General features: G+C 40.1%; 1 protein-coding gene across 2 annotated transcripts; it reads right to left on the reverse strand.

The window, feature by feature from the left end:
- Positions 1 to 6,732: 6,732 nt before the first annotated feature.
- dtx2 (deltex 2, E3 ubiquitin ligase) lies at positions 6,733 to 17,831 on the reverse strand. 2 transcript variants are annotated; one of them, XM_026922042.3, is made up of 9 exons: positions 16,990 to 17,831; positions 15,033 to 15,576; positions 13,030 to 13,088; positions 12,064 to 12,186; positions 10,948 to 11,012; positions 10,509 to 10,670; positions 8,843 to 9,004; positions 8,669 to 8,758; positions 6,733 to 7,928 (listed from the first exon to the last, which is right to left on the reverse strand). In XM_026922042.3, exons 1-9 carry the CDS (start codon positions 17,291 to 17,293, stop codon positions 7,677 to 7,679), a joined length of 1,761 nt encoding a protein of 586 aa, XP_026777843.1. In that variant the 5' UTR covers positions 17,294 to 17,831; the 3' UTR covers positions 6,733 to 7,676. The 2 variants fall into 2 exon arrangements, with proteins under 2 accessions (XP_026777843.1, XP_026777844.1); XM_026922043.3 differs by lacking the exon at positions 12,064 to 12,186 and having other exon boundaries at positions 16,990 to 17,830.
- Positions 17,832 to 17,997: the final 166 nt, after the last annotated feature.

The raw sequence follows: 17,997 nt of genomic DNA on the forward strand, positions 1-17,997 counted from the left end.
CCCACACAAACCAGTTTGGTAGGTTCTCTCAACATGGCCCGAAAACAAAAATATAACACAAGTATCCTTTTATTCTCACATCCTGGACAGAAAAGAAAACCATAATGTGTTTTTGCAACGAGTTATTAGCAAAGAAAAGTAAGAAGCTGTCTAAGCTTCACAAATAACAAGCATGTCCAGATTTTCTGTTAGTTCAAAGCAGTGCACTGCAACTTGCATGTCAAGTACAGCATAATTAAGTCTGAGAATTCTTTAGATATTAGGAATGCAGTATTTTGGTTTTGGAAGGTCTATAGTTAATCATATGTGTGAATGACACTTTAGCCCTCGCTGCAGTTTTAATTTGTTTCATGTATATGAGTCATTTGCCTATTAATGTGCTTTCAATTAAATTAGTAGATTTAGAGTTACACTGGTTTGGGTCACAAATTAATAATAAATGACAAGGCAAGATTAATGTTAACATTTTTTAATCACTGTGTATAGCACTGGCAGACTCAGGCCTTGTATGGCAGACATTCCACTTAACCAAAGACTACTAATAAACATTTAAGCTTTCTGTAAGGAGACTTTTATGGAAGGAGTCTCCAATGCCAGTGCTTTGTAGCAGCAAGGTTTCCACCATAGGAAAGTCTTTTTTTCATAGCCTAGGGCCACATAACTGATTAATCCAGTCCTGCTTAAGCCATACTGTAGCATATCATCCCACACTGATAAAGCAGACACTGTCAGGAGCCTTGGATTTGTTCATATTTCTGCCACCAACCTACAAAACCCACAGTTACCATTCTGCACCATTGTCTTTATTATTTTTATTGCTATAGTTCACCTCACATTCTCTGTCTGTAGAGCTCCACATCATCTCATATTGCCCATTAAACCAGAGAGACAGGTTAGGCCTCAGTCTAGACAGAGATTCCTGTCCAATTTTTAGATGCAGAGGATCGATAGATAATTTGATAGATGGCATCAGGAAAATGAGAGTCCAGATTATTCCTCGTGAGGGCTGTTAGCAAAGAAGACCAGTCTCTGAACGAGCCCCGGGTAGTGGCCTGAAGTGAGGCCATAACGCAATACTGAGACGCTGACAGAACATCCCAATATTTCACCTATTATCTAATTAAAAAGCTAATATCCTAACTTGCAGCACTGACAGTGCAGCCAAAAAATACTTATTACCTCATATATCCTAAGAGTGGCCAGCACACAGAGGGGAGAAAAAAAAACTCACATTTGCTCAAATTGATCCAGCAAAACATACAGCATATCTTTTTAATGAGCAAGCAGATATGCTTGGGAGAGGCGAGCCAGAGGCCACGGTTTGGAGCTAATTTAGCAGACCTCTTACAGCCCCCTTGGCTGAATATTTATTCTAAAGGCCATTGTTTTGGCATTTTCTGAGCTGCTGGCTAAGACAAAACGAAGCAAAGCACAGTCTGAACAGGGCTCTGACACACATGAGGTGTAGAAATGGAAATGTTATGGCACTCTGGAACCCCTTGGAGCATGAGATTCCTATCCATTTACATTATTAATTACGAGCTGCAGGATAAGGGCTGGAAGCTTGGCTTTGTCAGCTGCTGGTAATGAACTGAGAGCAGCTCGACTGTGGGGAAGAGCAGAATTTTTTGAGAACTCACAAGAGGCAGAGCTCCTGGAAATTTGCAATCTTCCAGCAGGAGTCAGGAACATACCCGGTGTGATCAACAGTCATTAATGAGATGTGGCAGTGCAACTGATTAATGGGGCGATTGACATGAATTCACATGAAAATTCATAGAAACTGTGGTACCACTTTATTTTAAGGAACACAAATAAGGGGTTAATTAAACTTTTGTTATTTGTATATTTAAGTTCAAATTATTAACATTTTACATGTCTATTTTGATCTTTATTAAACAAATAACAAAACCTTAATTGACCCCAATTAATTAATCCCAAGAACACCATATCTACAGTGAAGCATGGAGGTGGAAGCATCATGATATGGGGCAAACGCTCCTGCCACGTTACGCATCATCAAAGGAAACATGAATGGCACAGTGTACCGGGACATATTAGAGGAGAATTTAATCTCAAGAAGCTGACTCTGGGGAGAAGATGGACGTTTCAAGAAGACAATGACCCGAAACATACAGCCAGAATAACTCAAGAAGCCCTCGCATGCCCTAGCCAATCTCCTGACATGAAACCCATTGAAAATTTATAGAGGATTTTGAAACTGCGAGTCCATCAGGGGGGATCCTCATAACCTTGGGGAATTGAAGACAATTTGCCAAGAGCAATGGGCCAAAACTGAGCCATAATACTGCAAAAAGCTAATTACTTCTTATCAGACGTCTCGAAGCTGTAATTGCCAACAATAGCTTTGCAATAAAGTACTAATGTTGGTAATTTGTCGTGTCCAAATAATATTTCCCATCAATTTCTTTTCTCTTTTAATAATGCTCATAAATACATGCTTTTTTCATATTTACAAGTGCAAAGTCGAAACATTATGTGTGTAAATTTAAAGTGGATATATACACTGGAAGTATGTATATTCAATAACAAAAACAAAAATGTGTCCGATCACTTATTTCCCTTCACTGTAAAAAAAAAAAAAAAAAAAAAAAAAAAATCTATAAGTCCTGCAATCATCCACTGGCACACCGTGACCCATTTGTAATTTTGGTATGCAAGTTAACTTGGAAATTCTTATAGATTTGCACTTGGGATGGTAGATTCTAGGAAGATAGAGGGGTTGGAGTTTGATGGAGCTTCCCTATCAGCAGGTTACTGATTATAGCTTATGCTCCTGCAGTTGAATCTGGGAAATGATGACTCGAGTGGTCTAGTGTGAGAGTTGAATTATAAACAGCTGCACTGGAGGTCAACTTTGAGCTGGAGGTTTGTGCTGATAAATGGTCTCTGTTAATGAATTCTGGTCAAGATGTAGCCTCGTTTCAACACAACTGACCACATTTGTTACAGGACGCATTCGATGTGGTCGATTCAGTCAGGCTCTGACTGAAAGCTGAAATGGATGTGGTCATAAAACCAGACGTGACTCCACCTCCTTATTTCCAAGAGTCATTAAGCAAACATTTGGCTTCTGCATGCTTGTGCCATGTAATGTAAGTTCATTTTAAAAGCGTAAATTAGCTAATTTTTTTTTATGTCTTTATTTTATCAACTGCCCATTCTGCAGGAGATACAGCCTCAAAAATGTTGTCTGTTCCGAAATCAAAAACATCATCTCAGCCTTTCATTAGCAAGCATGAGGAAGGAAATGAGCATTCGGTTGAGGGACGAACTGTGTATGCACTGGAGTACATTCATCACAGCCCCCCTCTCTACTCATTTTAATTACCGACAGCAAACAGCATAGATGTTTCCTAATAAGATGCAGTCAGAGTGGGGCTCATTATGTTCATGAAGATGGAGCGTGAAGAGATAGCTTTCATCGGAAGAACGTGCCTCGTGCATGGGGAGGAAGTGCTACCGACTAGGCTACATGCCAATCCATGAAAAACATTCATGTCAGAAACTATTTAAAGCAACTGGTTAGACACTAGCTGTCCAGTTTGTAAACAAACTTTATTGTTAGACAAAATACAACTTGTGTTAACGATCTTTCTTGTGGTGAAAAAATCTCATATCTTCTCTAAACCTCTGGAAACTTACAAATTAGTAATAATTACTATTTATGTTACAAATATTGCAATGAACGTCAAATTATGTTATAAAAACGTTTAATTTTTTATTCCAGATGTATGTGAAAAGTTCTACACTAAAATATTTAATAATCTAAAGTTTAAAAGTAAATTTTTTTTTACTTTAGTTAAGGTCAGCTTCACAGAAAGGTCAGGCAAAGTCTTACAATTCCAAGGTGTCAAAGTTAAAAACAGCTTAAAATAGAGTTGTTGTTTTTTTCTTCTTTGTTACTTGGCAAAGTTGTGTTGAGTAGAGTTTGATGGAAGTCTTCATCGGGATCAGAAGAAAAGTAATCTCTCTCACGTTGGCCTGTCAACAAGTTGCTTCAAAGTAAATGCCTATAGTTATTTAGAGGAGAGCTATTAGATATAACAGAATTATTTTTCCATCTATTGAGTGCGTGGCTCAAAAAGCTGACATGGCTTTATTTTCTCTACAGCTAAATTGACTAAATTGATTTTGAGAGGCCTTCAGCTTGAAGTTTTTTGGCTCATTGGAGCATTCATAGTTAATTGTTTTCAGAAATTTTGAGCTTCTCGTTGACAGAGCATCGATGAGAAATGCAATCATAAGGTCAGTTTTAGGCTTGAACCCAATATGTAAATCAGATTTATTGTTAGAAAAGATAACTATCACTGTCATTTATATTCTCCGATTTCAGCTCAGGCAGTGTAGACGTTTGCCAAGAATTTATGAATTAGTCACATTTTATCTATAATTGAGTGCAGTGGCTTGAAAAAACAATTGAAATGCTTTCTTTACGATAATGAACAGTCCTGATTTCAGTAAGGGCATATTCAGTTAATTTGGAGTTGTGTTACAAATAAATTGCATCTGACTCATAATTTCGAAAAATGAATTCATTCTATAACAAGGACATACCTGTACTCCATATAACTATACACCACATACACAACTGAATTCTCAATTCTGTTTGGTCAGAAGATGTTGATTAATTTTCTGTAACAGTGGCTCTGACAATAGTTTTAATGCATTATCTATAGTTTCTATAGTAACAGCCTACACCGGGATTTGTATGGCGGATGCGCCACAGAAAAATGTAATTGTTGATATAAGTTTTCTCTGAGATGTTTGTTTAGCATTTTCAGAAGGAAGGAGTCTCCAATGTCAGCACAACGTAAGTGCATTTTTTGTCTTATTAACTTCAAGAAAAAGACAAAAAAAAAAAGAGGTGAGTGAGGGCTCACAATATTAACTGTAACAATAGACAGATGAAAATTACAATGTTTTTTCAATAAATAAAAATGTAATTGTTGGTGAATTTTAGTGGTGTAAGACAAAATAAATCAATTCAAGATGTTCTGTTATGGGAAAATAATCAGCTTCAGGGAGGTAACAGTAACACTGCTTTGTGCAAACCACCCCATCATTGATTATTTTCCTAAAACAGCATGCCCAGTCCTGTTTTTTTTTTCCTCATAACTTTTCTTGCTTTGTCGCATTAATGCACTAACATAATTTGTCATTTCCTTAGTGCATATAGTTTCAGTGAATATTTTAAGGCAACCAGTTTACTTACCTTTTTAACTGAAGCAACAAAGAACTTTATAGTGAATAAATTCGCTACGTGTTGTATTATTATAATGTAATATAGCCCCAATAAGTCAAAAACTAAACTAATTGTTGTTTTAGTGGGGTCCGAATCCCTTTAACTCATAACGACCTATACATTTGAGCATGTAGTTATCACCAGTGTAGCACAGTGAACATAAAATAAGTGAACATGGCTTACTCACCCTTCACTTTATTTCATGCACCGTTTAATTCATGTTGAGTAATGAACCATCAACATGGCCTAGTCACATATCCCAGGCTTAAAGTGTGCAGTGTGTCAGGGAGGAGCCAAGGTTTCTTTGAGCAAACAACATTTCGTGAAGAAAACATCTTCGCAACGGCCTAAACAAATGGAGCGTGCCCTGTTCTGCCTCTGTTGTGGAAGATGCTTATTTAGTTATGACAGGTAGGTACAACAGCTTTACTGTGAGACATTATCATGCCTGCGACAACAGCTGAGAAAACATGTTTCTTTTTTTTTTTTCCCCACCCTCACAAAATCCACAATATCATTTCTGAGCAAGAAGAGTTATCTGGCTGAGATTTTGGATGGATGCAAATCCTGCAGTTCAATACTGCCCTCTGATGGAGAAAGTTAAATATAAAGGATCTGCTAGCAAGATACAAGTACATTTTACCCAACAGTTCTCAGACAAAAAAAAAAAAAAAATCACAGAACAGAAAAACACTACCAGGCTACACTGTGTACATGTTATACAAAATGACATGAATTGTCTCTTGCCTTCCTTCACTCAGCAAATCCATATTAGAGGAATAAATCAGCTTGCCTACGACAGTAATAGTGCATAATGCTCTTGTTACTGTCGCTTTAAGAATTAAAACGGTTGCAATTTGAAAGGTTTTTTGGGGAATAAGAAGAAGCTGCAAGGATTAGCGAAGTGCAAACTGAGGGAAGGCTTGTTTTTTTTTTAAATTTGTAATCAGGTGCTTAGATGTCACTAATACAATCCATTTTTAAATGTATTTTTATCACCCACAGGGTCTCATTCCTTGTGTGACAACCTGCCACTCAAAAAAAATAAAAATAAAAAAAATAAATAACAAAAACCCCATACAATTATAGTGCACCTTTAAATTCCTTCAAGCGAGTGTATTGCATAACTATAGCAGAAACACACACACACACACACAGGTCTCACCAGCTGTGGCAAGTATTGGAATTTGCACAGCATTGTGAGAATTCTGGATCTGCAATCATTTCCCTATTCACCATAAGTAATGTCATATTAGTTTCTCCAAATGAGAAGTTTGTCAATTTTTTTTCCCCCAAGTTTCTCTGCATTATAAAGCTGTAGTTTGGGGGGAGATGGGGAGGCGAGATATGTGTATGTGTGCAGGCAGAGAAACGTTATAAACGTTAATAGATCATACAAAACAATTCCCTTGTGCTTTCAAATATCCTACTTAATAGTAGCAACAAAGCATTTCAAAAAGCATGAATTAAAATAGTCGCAATTTGTAACACTTTAATTTTGTAATACAATTAATACAGTACTAGTAAAAACTATTTGCATTGTTCTGCAATAATTACATTGGATAATTTTTTTGTAATATGTCTCCAAGCGATGCCACTGCTTTTTTTTTTGTTTTGTTTTTTTTTAACATGAATTGTCGATCCTTGCCCTGGTGGTTTATATGAAGAGATCCTTTACAGAGAAGTTGGAAGAAGTGTTGGAATGTACTATAAACTGTGTATTGTAATACATGCCATGCCAGGAAAGAAGCTTTTTTTTTTTTTTTTTTTTTTTTTTTTTAAGCTACACTTGGCTTTAGAAATCCCTTTTTGATTCACAGCACCGCAAAAGCTAAAGTGCTACGAAAGATTGCATGTTCGAACCCAAATCATAGCTGCCTCTTAAATGGTATGATAGAAGTGACACAGCTGTTCAGAAATAGAGATACTGGAGCATTCGAAAACACTGAAGTGAGGGGGATAAATCCTCTATTGAGCCCATCACCACCTACGCTTATATACATTCACAAAAACTTCATACTGTAAACCGACCTTCCCTTATTTTCTCATCCTTAAATAATGTACCGAGTAAGACTTCGTTAAGGTTCTGAACGTCTGTATTACAAATCAATAGAGAAAAATTAATGACAGAAGGCTGTGTTTGTACGGTGGACCTGTCCTGCGTGCACAGCCATGTTTTTTTTGTTTTTTTAAATCTAGATGTTACAGAGAATCAGTTCCTAGTTAGCGGATTTTCATGAAAGATGCAATACAGGTTTGTTTTTTTTTTTCCAGTGACGGCATCTTACGATTATACGCCATTAATCCAAGCATTTCTACATGCTCAAAATCTTACTACGATCCTACACAGTGTCTCTTTATTGTCAAGCCTGATTAGTGATTGCGTAGATTTTGCCTAGGGTTTCGGAAGCTACTCGGGTTCACGTGGCCGAGGGTTGTCTCTTTTCAGGCAGTCCTCAGTTACACCCTGCGCTGCCAGCTCTGCCAGAACGTTGTCCAGATAGTTGGGGTCTGGGTAGCCATGGCCTGAGACATTCGACATCATCTCAGTCTTGTGGTGGATCTCGTTCCACACCACCGTGTCAGGCTCGCCTGTCGTGTTGGACGTGCCTACTGTGAAGATCAACCGCCGCGTCCACGCCACCTTCAGCAGCTCCAGCACCTGTGAAGGAACAGCATAGAGACATTAGGAGCATAAACTTGAGCAAACAAACGCAATATACAGCGACGGCTGGCTGTTCATGTTCGCTACACCAGTGACGGTATTTCACACGCATCTTCATTACCAAATCAGCCCAAATGGAGATCAAATCTAGGGGGCATTTCACTCTGTGTAAATCACCTGACACTGATGAGCTGCATGAATCTACAGTCTGGGTTGGAAAGAATTCAGCCCCAGCATTATTTCTTCATACCAATCTGTGTATTTTTAGGTCCATTGGTGTTGCTGTTGCACTTGGTTCCACAAAAATCCAAAATAATCCATTTGTTAACAACATATAATCTAGTCTAGATGAAAAATGAAACCCCATTTATACCAGTATACATATGCTAATTCCAAACTCCAAAGGCTGTGTGTACTATAATCTAGACTGCTGCATTCAGTCCTTTCATATGCAGTTTGCTGAAGAAGAAATATTAGCTAATGTAATTAGCTAATCTCCTCTGCTGTTCTCCACTATGGTCCTTCAGTAAATAACAAATGCTTTGGGTTACATTACTGAAGAATTGTTAAGTCTTGTTTAAGAAAAACAATCTGACATTTTTACAACTTTTTTTTTCCATGATGGAACAATCAGAACCTATATTCTGGACTATTCTTTAGTGTTTATACACTTTCAACTGTTTTGTCTCAGAAGGATGTCTCTTCCTCATTCAGTGACTGCATAATTAAAACCATACCTTTCTGCCCTTGTCGTTGTCAGGCAGGAAACAGAAGCGGGGAAAACCTCGACAGGTGTAAGGCTGGCCGGGATTTGGGTGCTCGGCACCCTGAGGACAGAAACACAAGACTCTTGATATAATTATAGTCTGGTATAATATATATATATTTATAGAGCTGAATGGAACAGTGACCTGTATTCCAGGTGGGATGTTGTAGATTATCTGTATAGTGCCGCAGTCTGGGTGGCCTGGGAGGGATTGAGGGATGCTGTATATTTCCATCTTGCCCTTTGGTTGAGTGCCGGTCTTTTCGCCATAGATTGTCTTGCAAGAGGGGCACTGCAGGCTGCCGTCCTTTCATATAACAGACACAGCAGAGTCAGAAAGTGGAAATATACACAAATACAGCAGAAAGACTGCATACAAAAAAATATAGTACTTTCAAAATAACACACATGTCCAATACACACATGTCCAGAATGCCCATAAAAATCAGGGGACCAAACACACCAACAAATAATTCTAGTTCAATTCGAGTTTGGTTTAATATTGTTTCTTTGTCTGATCAGCTTACATTGACAAAATGACTCAGTGACTATCATTAAATCTCGTCAAGTTTAACAAAAGAAAAATCCACACCACGTTGTTACGTTTCAATGTTTACATTTTGATGAAAATATGAGGAAACAAAATTAACACTGTAAGGAAATAACAGTGTTTCCCTCACAGGCTCTTAAATTACAAATATATATATTTTCTATATAAAATTTTATATATTTTCAATTTATTTAATGATGCGTTTTGATAAAACAGCACACCTTGTGGCTGTGACATGAATGCAGCTTGGGGTTAGTGGAAGGAGAGAGAGTGAGAGTAAAAGTGAAAGACAGTGACAGGAAGAGATAAAAAAAAAAAAAAAAAAAAAAAAGTTATTTCCGAATGTGTGTTAATTTACGCATAAGACGATTAATAAAAGTAAACCTTGATTGACTGGCTTTGAATCTTATAATTTGTAACGAGTTACTGCATTATTAGGTACGGCTTATAATGTCATGTTCAAATCGATTATTTATTTCAAAAACACACAAATTAAATATTTTTAGACCCATCATTTCATATAGGTCTAAATGATATTAAGAAAATATTACACACACCTCTGTAAATTCTCTCCATATTTTAGCCTTTTCAGGTGCAGTGACTCGGCTGGATATGCTGCTAATAATAATAATATTTTTTATTCGCATAGATGTATGTCTAAAGCACTTCTGCCCCAGAGAAATTCTTCTTTTTTTGGCTGTTTAGTAGCCATTTTGCACTTTCCGCTCTGTGAACTTGGCCTTTTAACGGCTATGGCTTATGGCTGTGGTGCGCACGTGCCCCGTAATTTACAGGTGATTGCCATTTATCAACATACACATGCGAATAAGAAGAAAGTCAGCCTTTACGAAACTTTTGTAAATCCAGCATACATTTTTAGTTCAATCTGACTTACACAAACATTTACACACAACTTTACTCAAAGATTGATGAATGAGGTCCAATGTTTGTACTTACGTTTTTTGAGAAATGAAACATTTGTGGGGTTTGACAACATAAACATATCATCAATCAACTTGATTTTTTATTTTCACTGTGTGACATGGGTGTGTGTAACAAATCATCCCCAACTACCATTAGTCCTTGACCAGGTATTGAAACTGATACTGCTGGAACCACTGGCACTGAATTAGAGATCAATCAGTTTCTGTTGTTGAAACTCCTTAAATAAGCTGGTCTTCTTTATAAATTATAGCATTTGACCTGGAGCTTTACTCATGCAGACACAGCTCTGTGAGGTTCTGTGCTGAAAGCATCATACCTTGTTGCCATTGTTGTACATGGCCAGCATGCAGAGCATGTGTAAGGTGTGTCCGCACTTGGTGAACTTGCCGACCGTGCTGGGCTGCAGGGCCTGGCTGCCCCCTTCAGGGCTGTCGTAGCCGGAGGGACACGACAGACGCTCCATGCAAATCATGCAGTCCTGAAACGATACAAAATGTCTCAGTTTTCCCCAGAGAAAGCAAATACACTGAATTACAGTGACAAGGAATGACTAAATTATATTACTTGCATTATAATTGTATGATCTCACAATCACCCTGCTGGCATTTAGTCAAACAAGAGGCTACATTTCTATAAATTAAGGAATAAAACACTTGTGGTGGTACATAGTGCTGTTGTATAACAGGTGACAAACGTCTCAAAATAATTTTGAGGTGCATTCTGTTTGTTTGAGGAGATGATGACGTATATCATACCTCGTCTGGGATCACACGCACTTCCTCCATGTATTTCTTAATGACCTCTTCAGGTTTCTGGGCAGCTGAGGACACAAAACGGAAACATTTTATACCCTTCCAAAAGCTAAGCATCCCTTCAATGGGCTGAAGAATATATACAAATTTGTCACAGCTATAGCTCAGAAAAATGCGAAATTATATTCTGATAGACTCTCTGTGACAACGAAAGTTCTACACTGGAAATAAAAAACCTCACTGCGCATTAAGAGCACAAACCATGTTTGAACTCTGTACAGTAAAAAGTGCTGTGCTGAGACGTTAAGCAGTTTAGCAAGGCGTACTCTGGGAAAGTGCTTCGTTTCTATTTGTACCAGCACCGCTTCCTGCATGCACAACTGGCTCCAAAGTAAATATGATTACTAAAGACAAATCATCCGGCACCACTTTCCCAGAGTAATAGCCAAGCTATAGCGAGGAATTTGATATGCAATAAGCAGCGGTTTAGGTCCCCTAGGTCCTAGTGCACTACACTATATAAGTTCTGAGCACAGGTTGAGTGAACTAACAGCAACACTGAAATAACTGTGTTGACACTGAAATGGTTTTGTTAGCGGATATTAAAAGGAAGTGGGTTAGGCTTGCTTGTAAGTGTCAGTCTTGTCTGAACCTCATCAGCTCTCCCTGCCTAAATGCTTTTAAAAGCGGCCAGGAAGCGCATAGCATGGTGTTGACATGTGACATATGTTATGCACACTGCTTAAGATGTACGTTTAGTCTCACAGGTTAAAGGACGTGCATGTCACAAGCATCACAAACAAGTAATGGACGAACACAAATGGACAAGTAATGCAGGCATGGCAAAAGGCAGAGTGACTGACTGTGCATGCGCAATATATAACGTTCATTATTGTACAGACCAGCAGTGAATCACAAAACCTTACACCACACACATACACATACTTAGGTAAAACTAGAATTTTCTGTAAATAACAAAAAAAACACTTCAGAAACAAAACAAAGCGGTGTTTAGAGCAAGCAGCAGAATCATGTGAGGAGAAGAAAAGAGGGGTGTGGGCAGTAGGGGCAGGTCAGGGGTGCGGGGTTAGGTGTTTAGGTTTGGCACGGCTTAGCTACCTGTCCTGTGCTGTCTCTTTGCCCTCTTAACGGAGCTGGCCTGGGCTTGGTTGGGCCTGCCGGAGGGGCTGGTCATGAAGCGAACTCCCAGTCCTGTTGCTGACATCAAAATGGAAGCCATGCCTGGACAGCCGGCCCCAAGGGCCAGGCAGAAAACATGCGGGGGAGGGAGGGAGGGTAGGAAGGAGGGTAGGAAGGAAGGAAGGAAGGGGGAGGGGGAGGAGTGGAGGAGAGGAAAAGTGATGAGCCAAAAAGTGGAGCAGGCCAACCACAAGTGAGGGGGTGGTTGCATGCTGTGATGAGGGCGTGATTTCGGAGCATCCCTTGACGGTAAGGAACTCTGACAGTGAGTGTCATCCACCTGACTGCACTTTAGCGAGCTGTACCGTCAGACTTTGAGAAGTCGGAGCCCATCTGGCTTGCCACAGAGGGCGGCAAACAGCTTGTTATCCTAGTTCTGTCTAGGCTCCTTCTTTCTTGCTGATAAACTGCAGATACCCCAATTCCCCCTGCCAACTCCAGTCTTAAAACTATAATATCTAGGCTGTTGTATGACCTGGTGGCAAAAAACAGACAAAAACCTGTAATACACAACAGATTCACATAATGTATTCGACAAGAGCAAGGCTGAGACGAGGACAGCTTTTGTATGTTATTTAAAATATATCCAGAACAAAAAGCTAGAACATACCACAGTGATGATCTGGGCTGATGATATGATGACGCCTGCACCGGTTGGGAAACTTTTGGACTTTTTTTTTTTCTATCATAATATCTGAGCCAAGTCAAGGACACACACTAATCTACTTGGCAAGGGAATATTCGCCTGGTTCACTGACTGACTGACACTCACAAGAAAGGCGATTTCTGCATGACAAAGGTCAAAATGTACATTTGGGAATAGAGGAACTAACAAGACAAAGACACATGGAATAAGCTGTGTTTGGAGATGTGTGTGTACAGTACCTGCCAGGGCTGCACTCACGCTGCTGGAGCCATTCAACTGTAAGGGAATAGATGGAATGCTGTGGAAATAGAAATAATAATCATCGATTATTAATGATTTTGCAGGACATTCATTAATAGGATTTATGCCACAGTGCAGTTGAAGTCTCGAATCTGATTGGCCAGAAGGACTCATTTCCATTAACCGCAGCTCTGACAGGAGTTTTTGCATATATAAGCTATGAAGGATGTCCTATTAAAGCCGAGCCTGAAATAACTCTTCTCTAAAAACAGGTTCTTCCTGGTTGTCAACTCGAGCTGCTTGATGGAACGCAAACAATTGTTGCAAAAAATACATGGTTTCCTCTTTTCCCAAAGCATACAATGGTTACAATCTTCCATGCTTCTTGAGACAGGCCTCAGTTTTAATATTAGCTGGAGCTAAAAGGAGAATGTTAACACCACTCGCACATCACACAATACCCTAATAAATGTAGAAGTGCTGCAAGTCATGAACCAGGTCTATGGATTTGCTTAAAGAACTACGTAATGGTGTTCAGACTGGATACGGTTATCAGTACAGGAGATTTCCTATTATACCCCTTCAGTCATACCAGGTTAGTTAATTTCATTTTCATTTCATCGGTGACTGAGGTTGCACTGGTGCACTTGACCGTGTAATTTCCCTAATGACTCTCTCTCTCTCTCACTCTCTCACACACACAAACAACAGCCTACTGTTAAGATGACTCATCGCCATTAACTCATCCCCATCAGGAGGTAATAAAATGTAATAAACCATAGACATTTTGTACCAACTTAGCATGTGTTTATAAACTGCCCTACATGGAAGCATTTTTCAATTATCACATAAATGTCAGGCAAAATGTTTCGTTTAGCCAATCATGTGCCTGGCAGCCCAATTTCAAATATTTACATAAATAAATATACAAACAAGTAAAAAAATCATCCCTAGCTATAATTTAATTGTAACTAAAAGCTACATACTTATATTTTCTGCCTGATCAGAACTGTGTGGGCGTGTCAGATCGCATAATGCTCGACAGCAGCGTCTCAATGCCAATGTAAACATCTCTTCGACAGTACTAGGAATAGAAAAGCATGCAGGAATGACAGTGGATGTTCCACAGCACTTTCGTATTTACACAAGCCGCGAGTCATGAATGTTGAATGGTGTGTTGGTCTATTTTGTGCATATTACTAGAGGATTGGTGGTCACTGACAGCGGATAAACAGGCTAACGTTATGTGTTATATGCTACACTTTCACCAAGCTGCACTGATCAGACCATGGCAGTGTAACATGCAGAAGCAGGTGTATATGTTGTACGTGGTTTTAAAAAAAAGATTAAAATTAGCTTTTTTTGTCATCTCATTTAACTACCAGACCTCAGTGGTGTGTGAGTTATTAAGCATTTAGGGTTGTGAGTTTTGCTGGTGAAGCTTGGCAAGATCAGATTTTTCCATTTATAATATTGAAAGATGCAGGTTTGTTCACACTTAGACACAAAGAGGCCGAATAAGCAGAAAAGAAGTTCGGTTTCTGCAGTTTCTGTAGCACCTCTACCAAATACAGTCCAGACCACCTTCAATCAACAAGAAGAAAATTCAGAAATCCCTTAACAAAACAACGCTCTTTCTTTTGCATTCGGTGCTAAATTCAGCACAGAAGCTATAGACAACAGTAAGAAGCTAATAAGAAAATAATGTTGACGAGAGCTTTAGAAACAAGAAGCAGAAGTGCAACACTCTGAGTGTCAGATGAGTGTCAAAAGGGAAGCTGAGTCAACTCCAACTGACCTGACAACAGAAAAGTGCGATCCTGTCTTCTATAAAAGCATCAAAGTAGAGAACTCGAGAGGAAGCAGAATGCTATGCCACATCATCAGGTCTATGCTTACCATCTTCCAACCAGGACCTTACAGAACCCCAACTAGGTCATATTCCAACTAAGTTTAAAGTTTGCACATGGGCCAAACAGCCAGCCCAATCACTCAATCTCACCTCAAGCCGTTGGGAGTAGCTGGAAAGGATTGTGCAGGCCCTGGAGGCTGAGCCATAGATGTAGCTGCCGGGCTCCAGGGTCCTCCCCAAGCCATGTTCCCTACAGAGAGCGGCCTTCTGGGATACGGAGAGTATGCCGAGGATGGGCCTGCTCCAGCTGAGAAAGAGTGGCGCGAGCGGCCAGGCATGGGTCCATGGCTCAAACACTGCTGGCACGTGCACGCTGGGCCCGAGTGGATGACTGAGCCCGTGCCCGAGGCTGCTGCAGGAGGGTATGGAGTGCCGGTCTGCCTCCGCACGCGCCGCCGATAGCCAGAGTTCTTGTTGACCTGTTCGAGCGACGTGAAGTCCACCAGGTAGTTATGGCCTTGTGGTCCCAAGTCAGCCGTGGTCTGGCGTGCTAAGTAACTGCGCTCCAGAAAACTAGAGGTGCGCGTTTCATATGCTGTCCAGCCACCCTCATCATTGGCCCATTCCCAGAGCACACCGTTGCCCAGGGCAGACGACTGATGGACCACGCTGCGTCGTACCGAGCGGATCTTACCTGCAGGAAAAAGATACACCAAATCTAAGAGCAGCACAGAGAGACAGATCGAGCAAGTGGCTGTCCAAGATGGAGAAGTTGCCAAATAAAAGAAAAATGAGATAAAAATGTAATTGGTTTTTAAATAAATTAAATGATACCGTAGTAATTGTGTGTTAGTAATCATCATGATTGTGCATTTGGCTTGCAATCCTTTTAGTCTCTATCTGTTCCTCAAACGCAACATAGAAATAGTAGGCAGAAACACAGTTATGCTTTCTTTTGCTTAAAAATGCAAAACATACCTAAAATGACCCTGTAATTTTCTTAAGTACTATTTTTAAGTGCAACTTCAGAGAGTTACTCTAACCACTGTCCTTCCTGTCTGAACCTGAAGCACATTTCCTGCTATTATTTCCTCCCTCGTCCATCCTGTTCAGTCAGCAGAGAGTGCAGGTGTCACAGGTCTTTCAAAAACAAGGTCGCTGTAGTGGTTGAGACACTAAAGAGAACTGATGGTGCTGCTGTACTGTATTTGACGCGTTTGACGCAATGGAAAAGGCCAACTGTCAGAGACTTTACAAAGTCAGCAGAGACTAACATTTGTGTTGGCCTTTAACTGTACTGGCTCAAGTTTATTGTGGTTATTATAGGCACTCTCTTTCTATTGAAGAGCAGACGTCATGGGCATGCTTCTTTGGGAAATACCCGCAGTCACGCTGCATTGACCCTTCCAAGTCTTGGATTAAAACCTAACCAATTCACTTTAACAGGGTTCTTTCCCAGAAAGAAAAAAAAAAATCCAAATATTTTCAAAACTTTTCTAGTTTTTCCAAGAACACACTAGATTAGTTGTTCTCAATTTTGGGTCTGTGACGCATAGCCAGGAGGCCTATAATTTATTTTTTTAAATTTTGGTTACAAATAAGGAAATCACAATTCACCATTACAAAGATTATTATATATATATATCATTATTGAGTTCTTGTAGTTATTAGCCTGTTTGACTGGTCATGTGAATTGAGTAGATTTAATCCAAACCTCAATAAAAAAAAATTAAAAAAATGACCTTATAAAAATAATATCAACTTCTAGGTGGAAAGTTCAGGAATAAAACACTCTATGGCTGAAACACAGCCGATTAAATATTAAGCTGTGTTTAAATATTACACTATTTTATAACATTTAAAAAAAAATCTGTAATGATCTGGTGGTAGCATGGTGGTGGTAGCATGGTGGTGGTAGCATGGTGGTGGTGGTACCATGCTACCAGCACCATGCTACCACCAAACGGTGCAAAAGGTTTGCCTTAGGAAGTAAACATGAATTACACAATCTAGGGGGCTCAATATATGTATTGGCACCCGTATCAATGAAAAGTGGCCTAGTACTGAAGCAGGAAAAACATAGCTCATGCCTGAAAGAGATGCTTACCGGTGTCCTGGCGGAACTGTTTGAGGCTCGGGATGTCGATGATGTAGGCGGCCAGGCTCGGGTCACTCTGCCCCAAGGAGATGGTGGTGACAGCCGGGCCTGCGCTGCGATGATGCTGGAGACACTGCTCTATAAAGCAGCTCACCTGGCCGCTGTAGGGCCGCCACGAACCCGTATCATCCTGCCATTCCCACACCACCGCCATGGCCTGCGCCTGGCCGCCCGCTCCGGACGAGGCCGCGGACAGAGACGCGCCGCTCCGCGAGCCGCTCACGCCTGAAGAGAAACCGGAAGCGGTGGCCATTCCTCTCACCGGTCTCGTGTGGAAACGCTCGCGCGGGTGCCAAACTAGCTAATGTTTCAAAGCGAGCTAACAGCCGTTACGCTAGCTAACCAGGTTCATTTGAGGAGCTGGAAATGTCTTCTATCCGACTAAACCTGCTTATCCACCTGTCTATTAAACACAACTCCTCTACAAAGTGTTTAAATCTCGCTAAAAACCACCTCGCATCTTTTACAGCTAAGCTAACTCAGCTAATTTAGCTGGCGAACGTTAGCCTACTAGCGCCTCTTTTCCTCAGTTATTCACCGACAACCTAGCACTTCAGCTTCACAGCGCCAAACCCCGAATAAATGACTAAGTTACAGTGACATAAACTTCTGCCAAAACCATTTTTCTCTCTCGTATAATCCTATGGTGTTAAAAATGTCCTGAAGCGTGTGTGTGCTGTGTCCGCGGATGCTGTACTCGCTGAGGCGTCGCTAAGCGGAGTCCAAAACAAACGCAAACAAAAGCGGGAAGCCAGCGACAGTGTGCTCTCTCCCTGAACAATAAACAAGCCCCCTGAGGAAAGAAACCACACTGAGATCAAACTCAAATCCACTCGTATTATTATTAGTAGTAGTAGCAGTAGTAGTAATTGTTCCAGTACTAGTAGTATTGTTATTGTTATTATAAATAGTAATAGTAGTAGTAATAGTAGTAGTTCAACCACTACTAGTATTGTT

The sequence above is a fragment of the Pangasianodon hypophthalmus genome, chromosome 27 (genome assembly GCF_027358585.1).
Source record: "Pangasianodon hypophthalmus isolate fPanHyp1 chromosome 27, fPanHyp1.pri, whole genome shotgun sequence".
NCBI lineage: Eukaryota > Metazoa > Chordata > Actinopteri > Siluriformes > Pangasiidae > Pangasianodon > Pangasianodon hypophthalmus.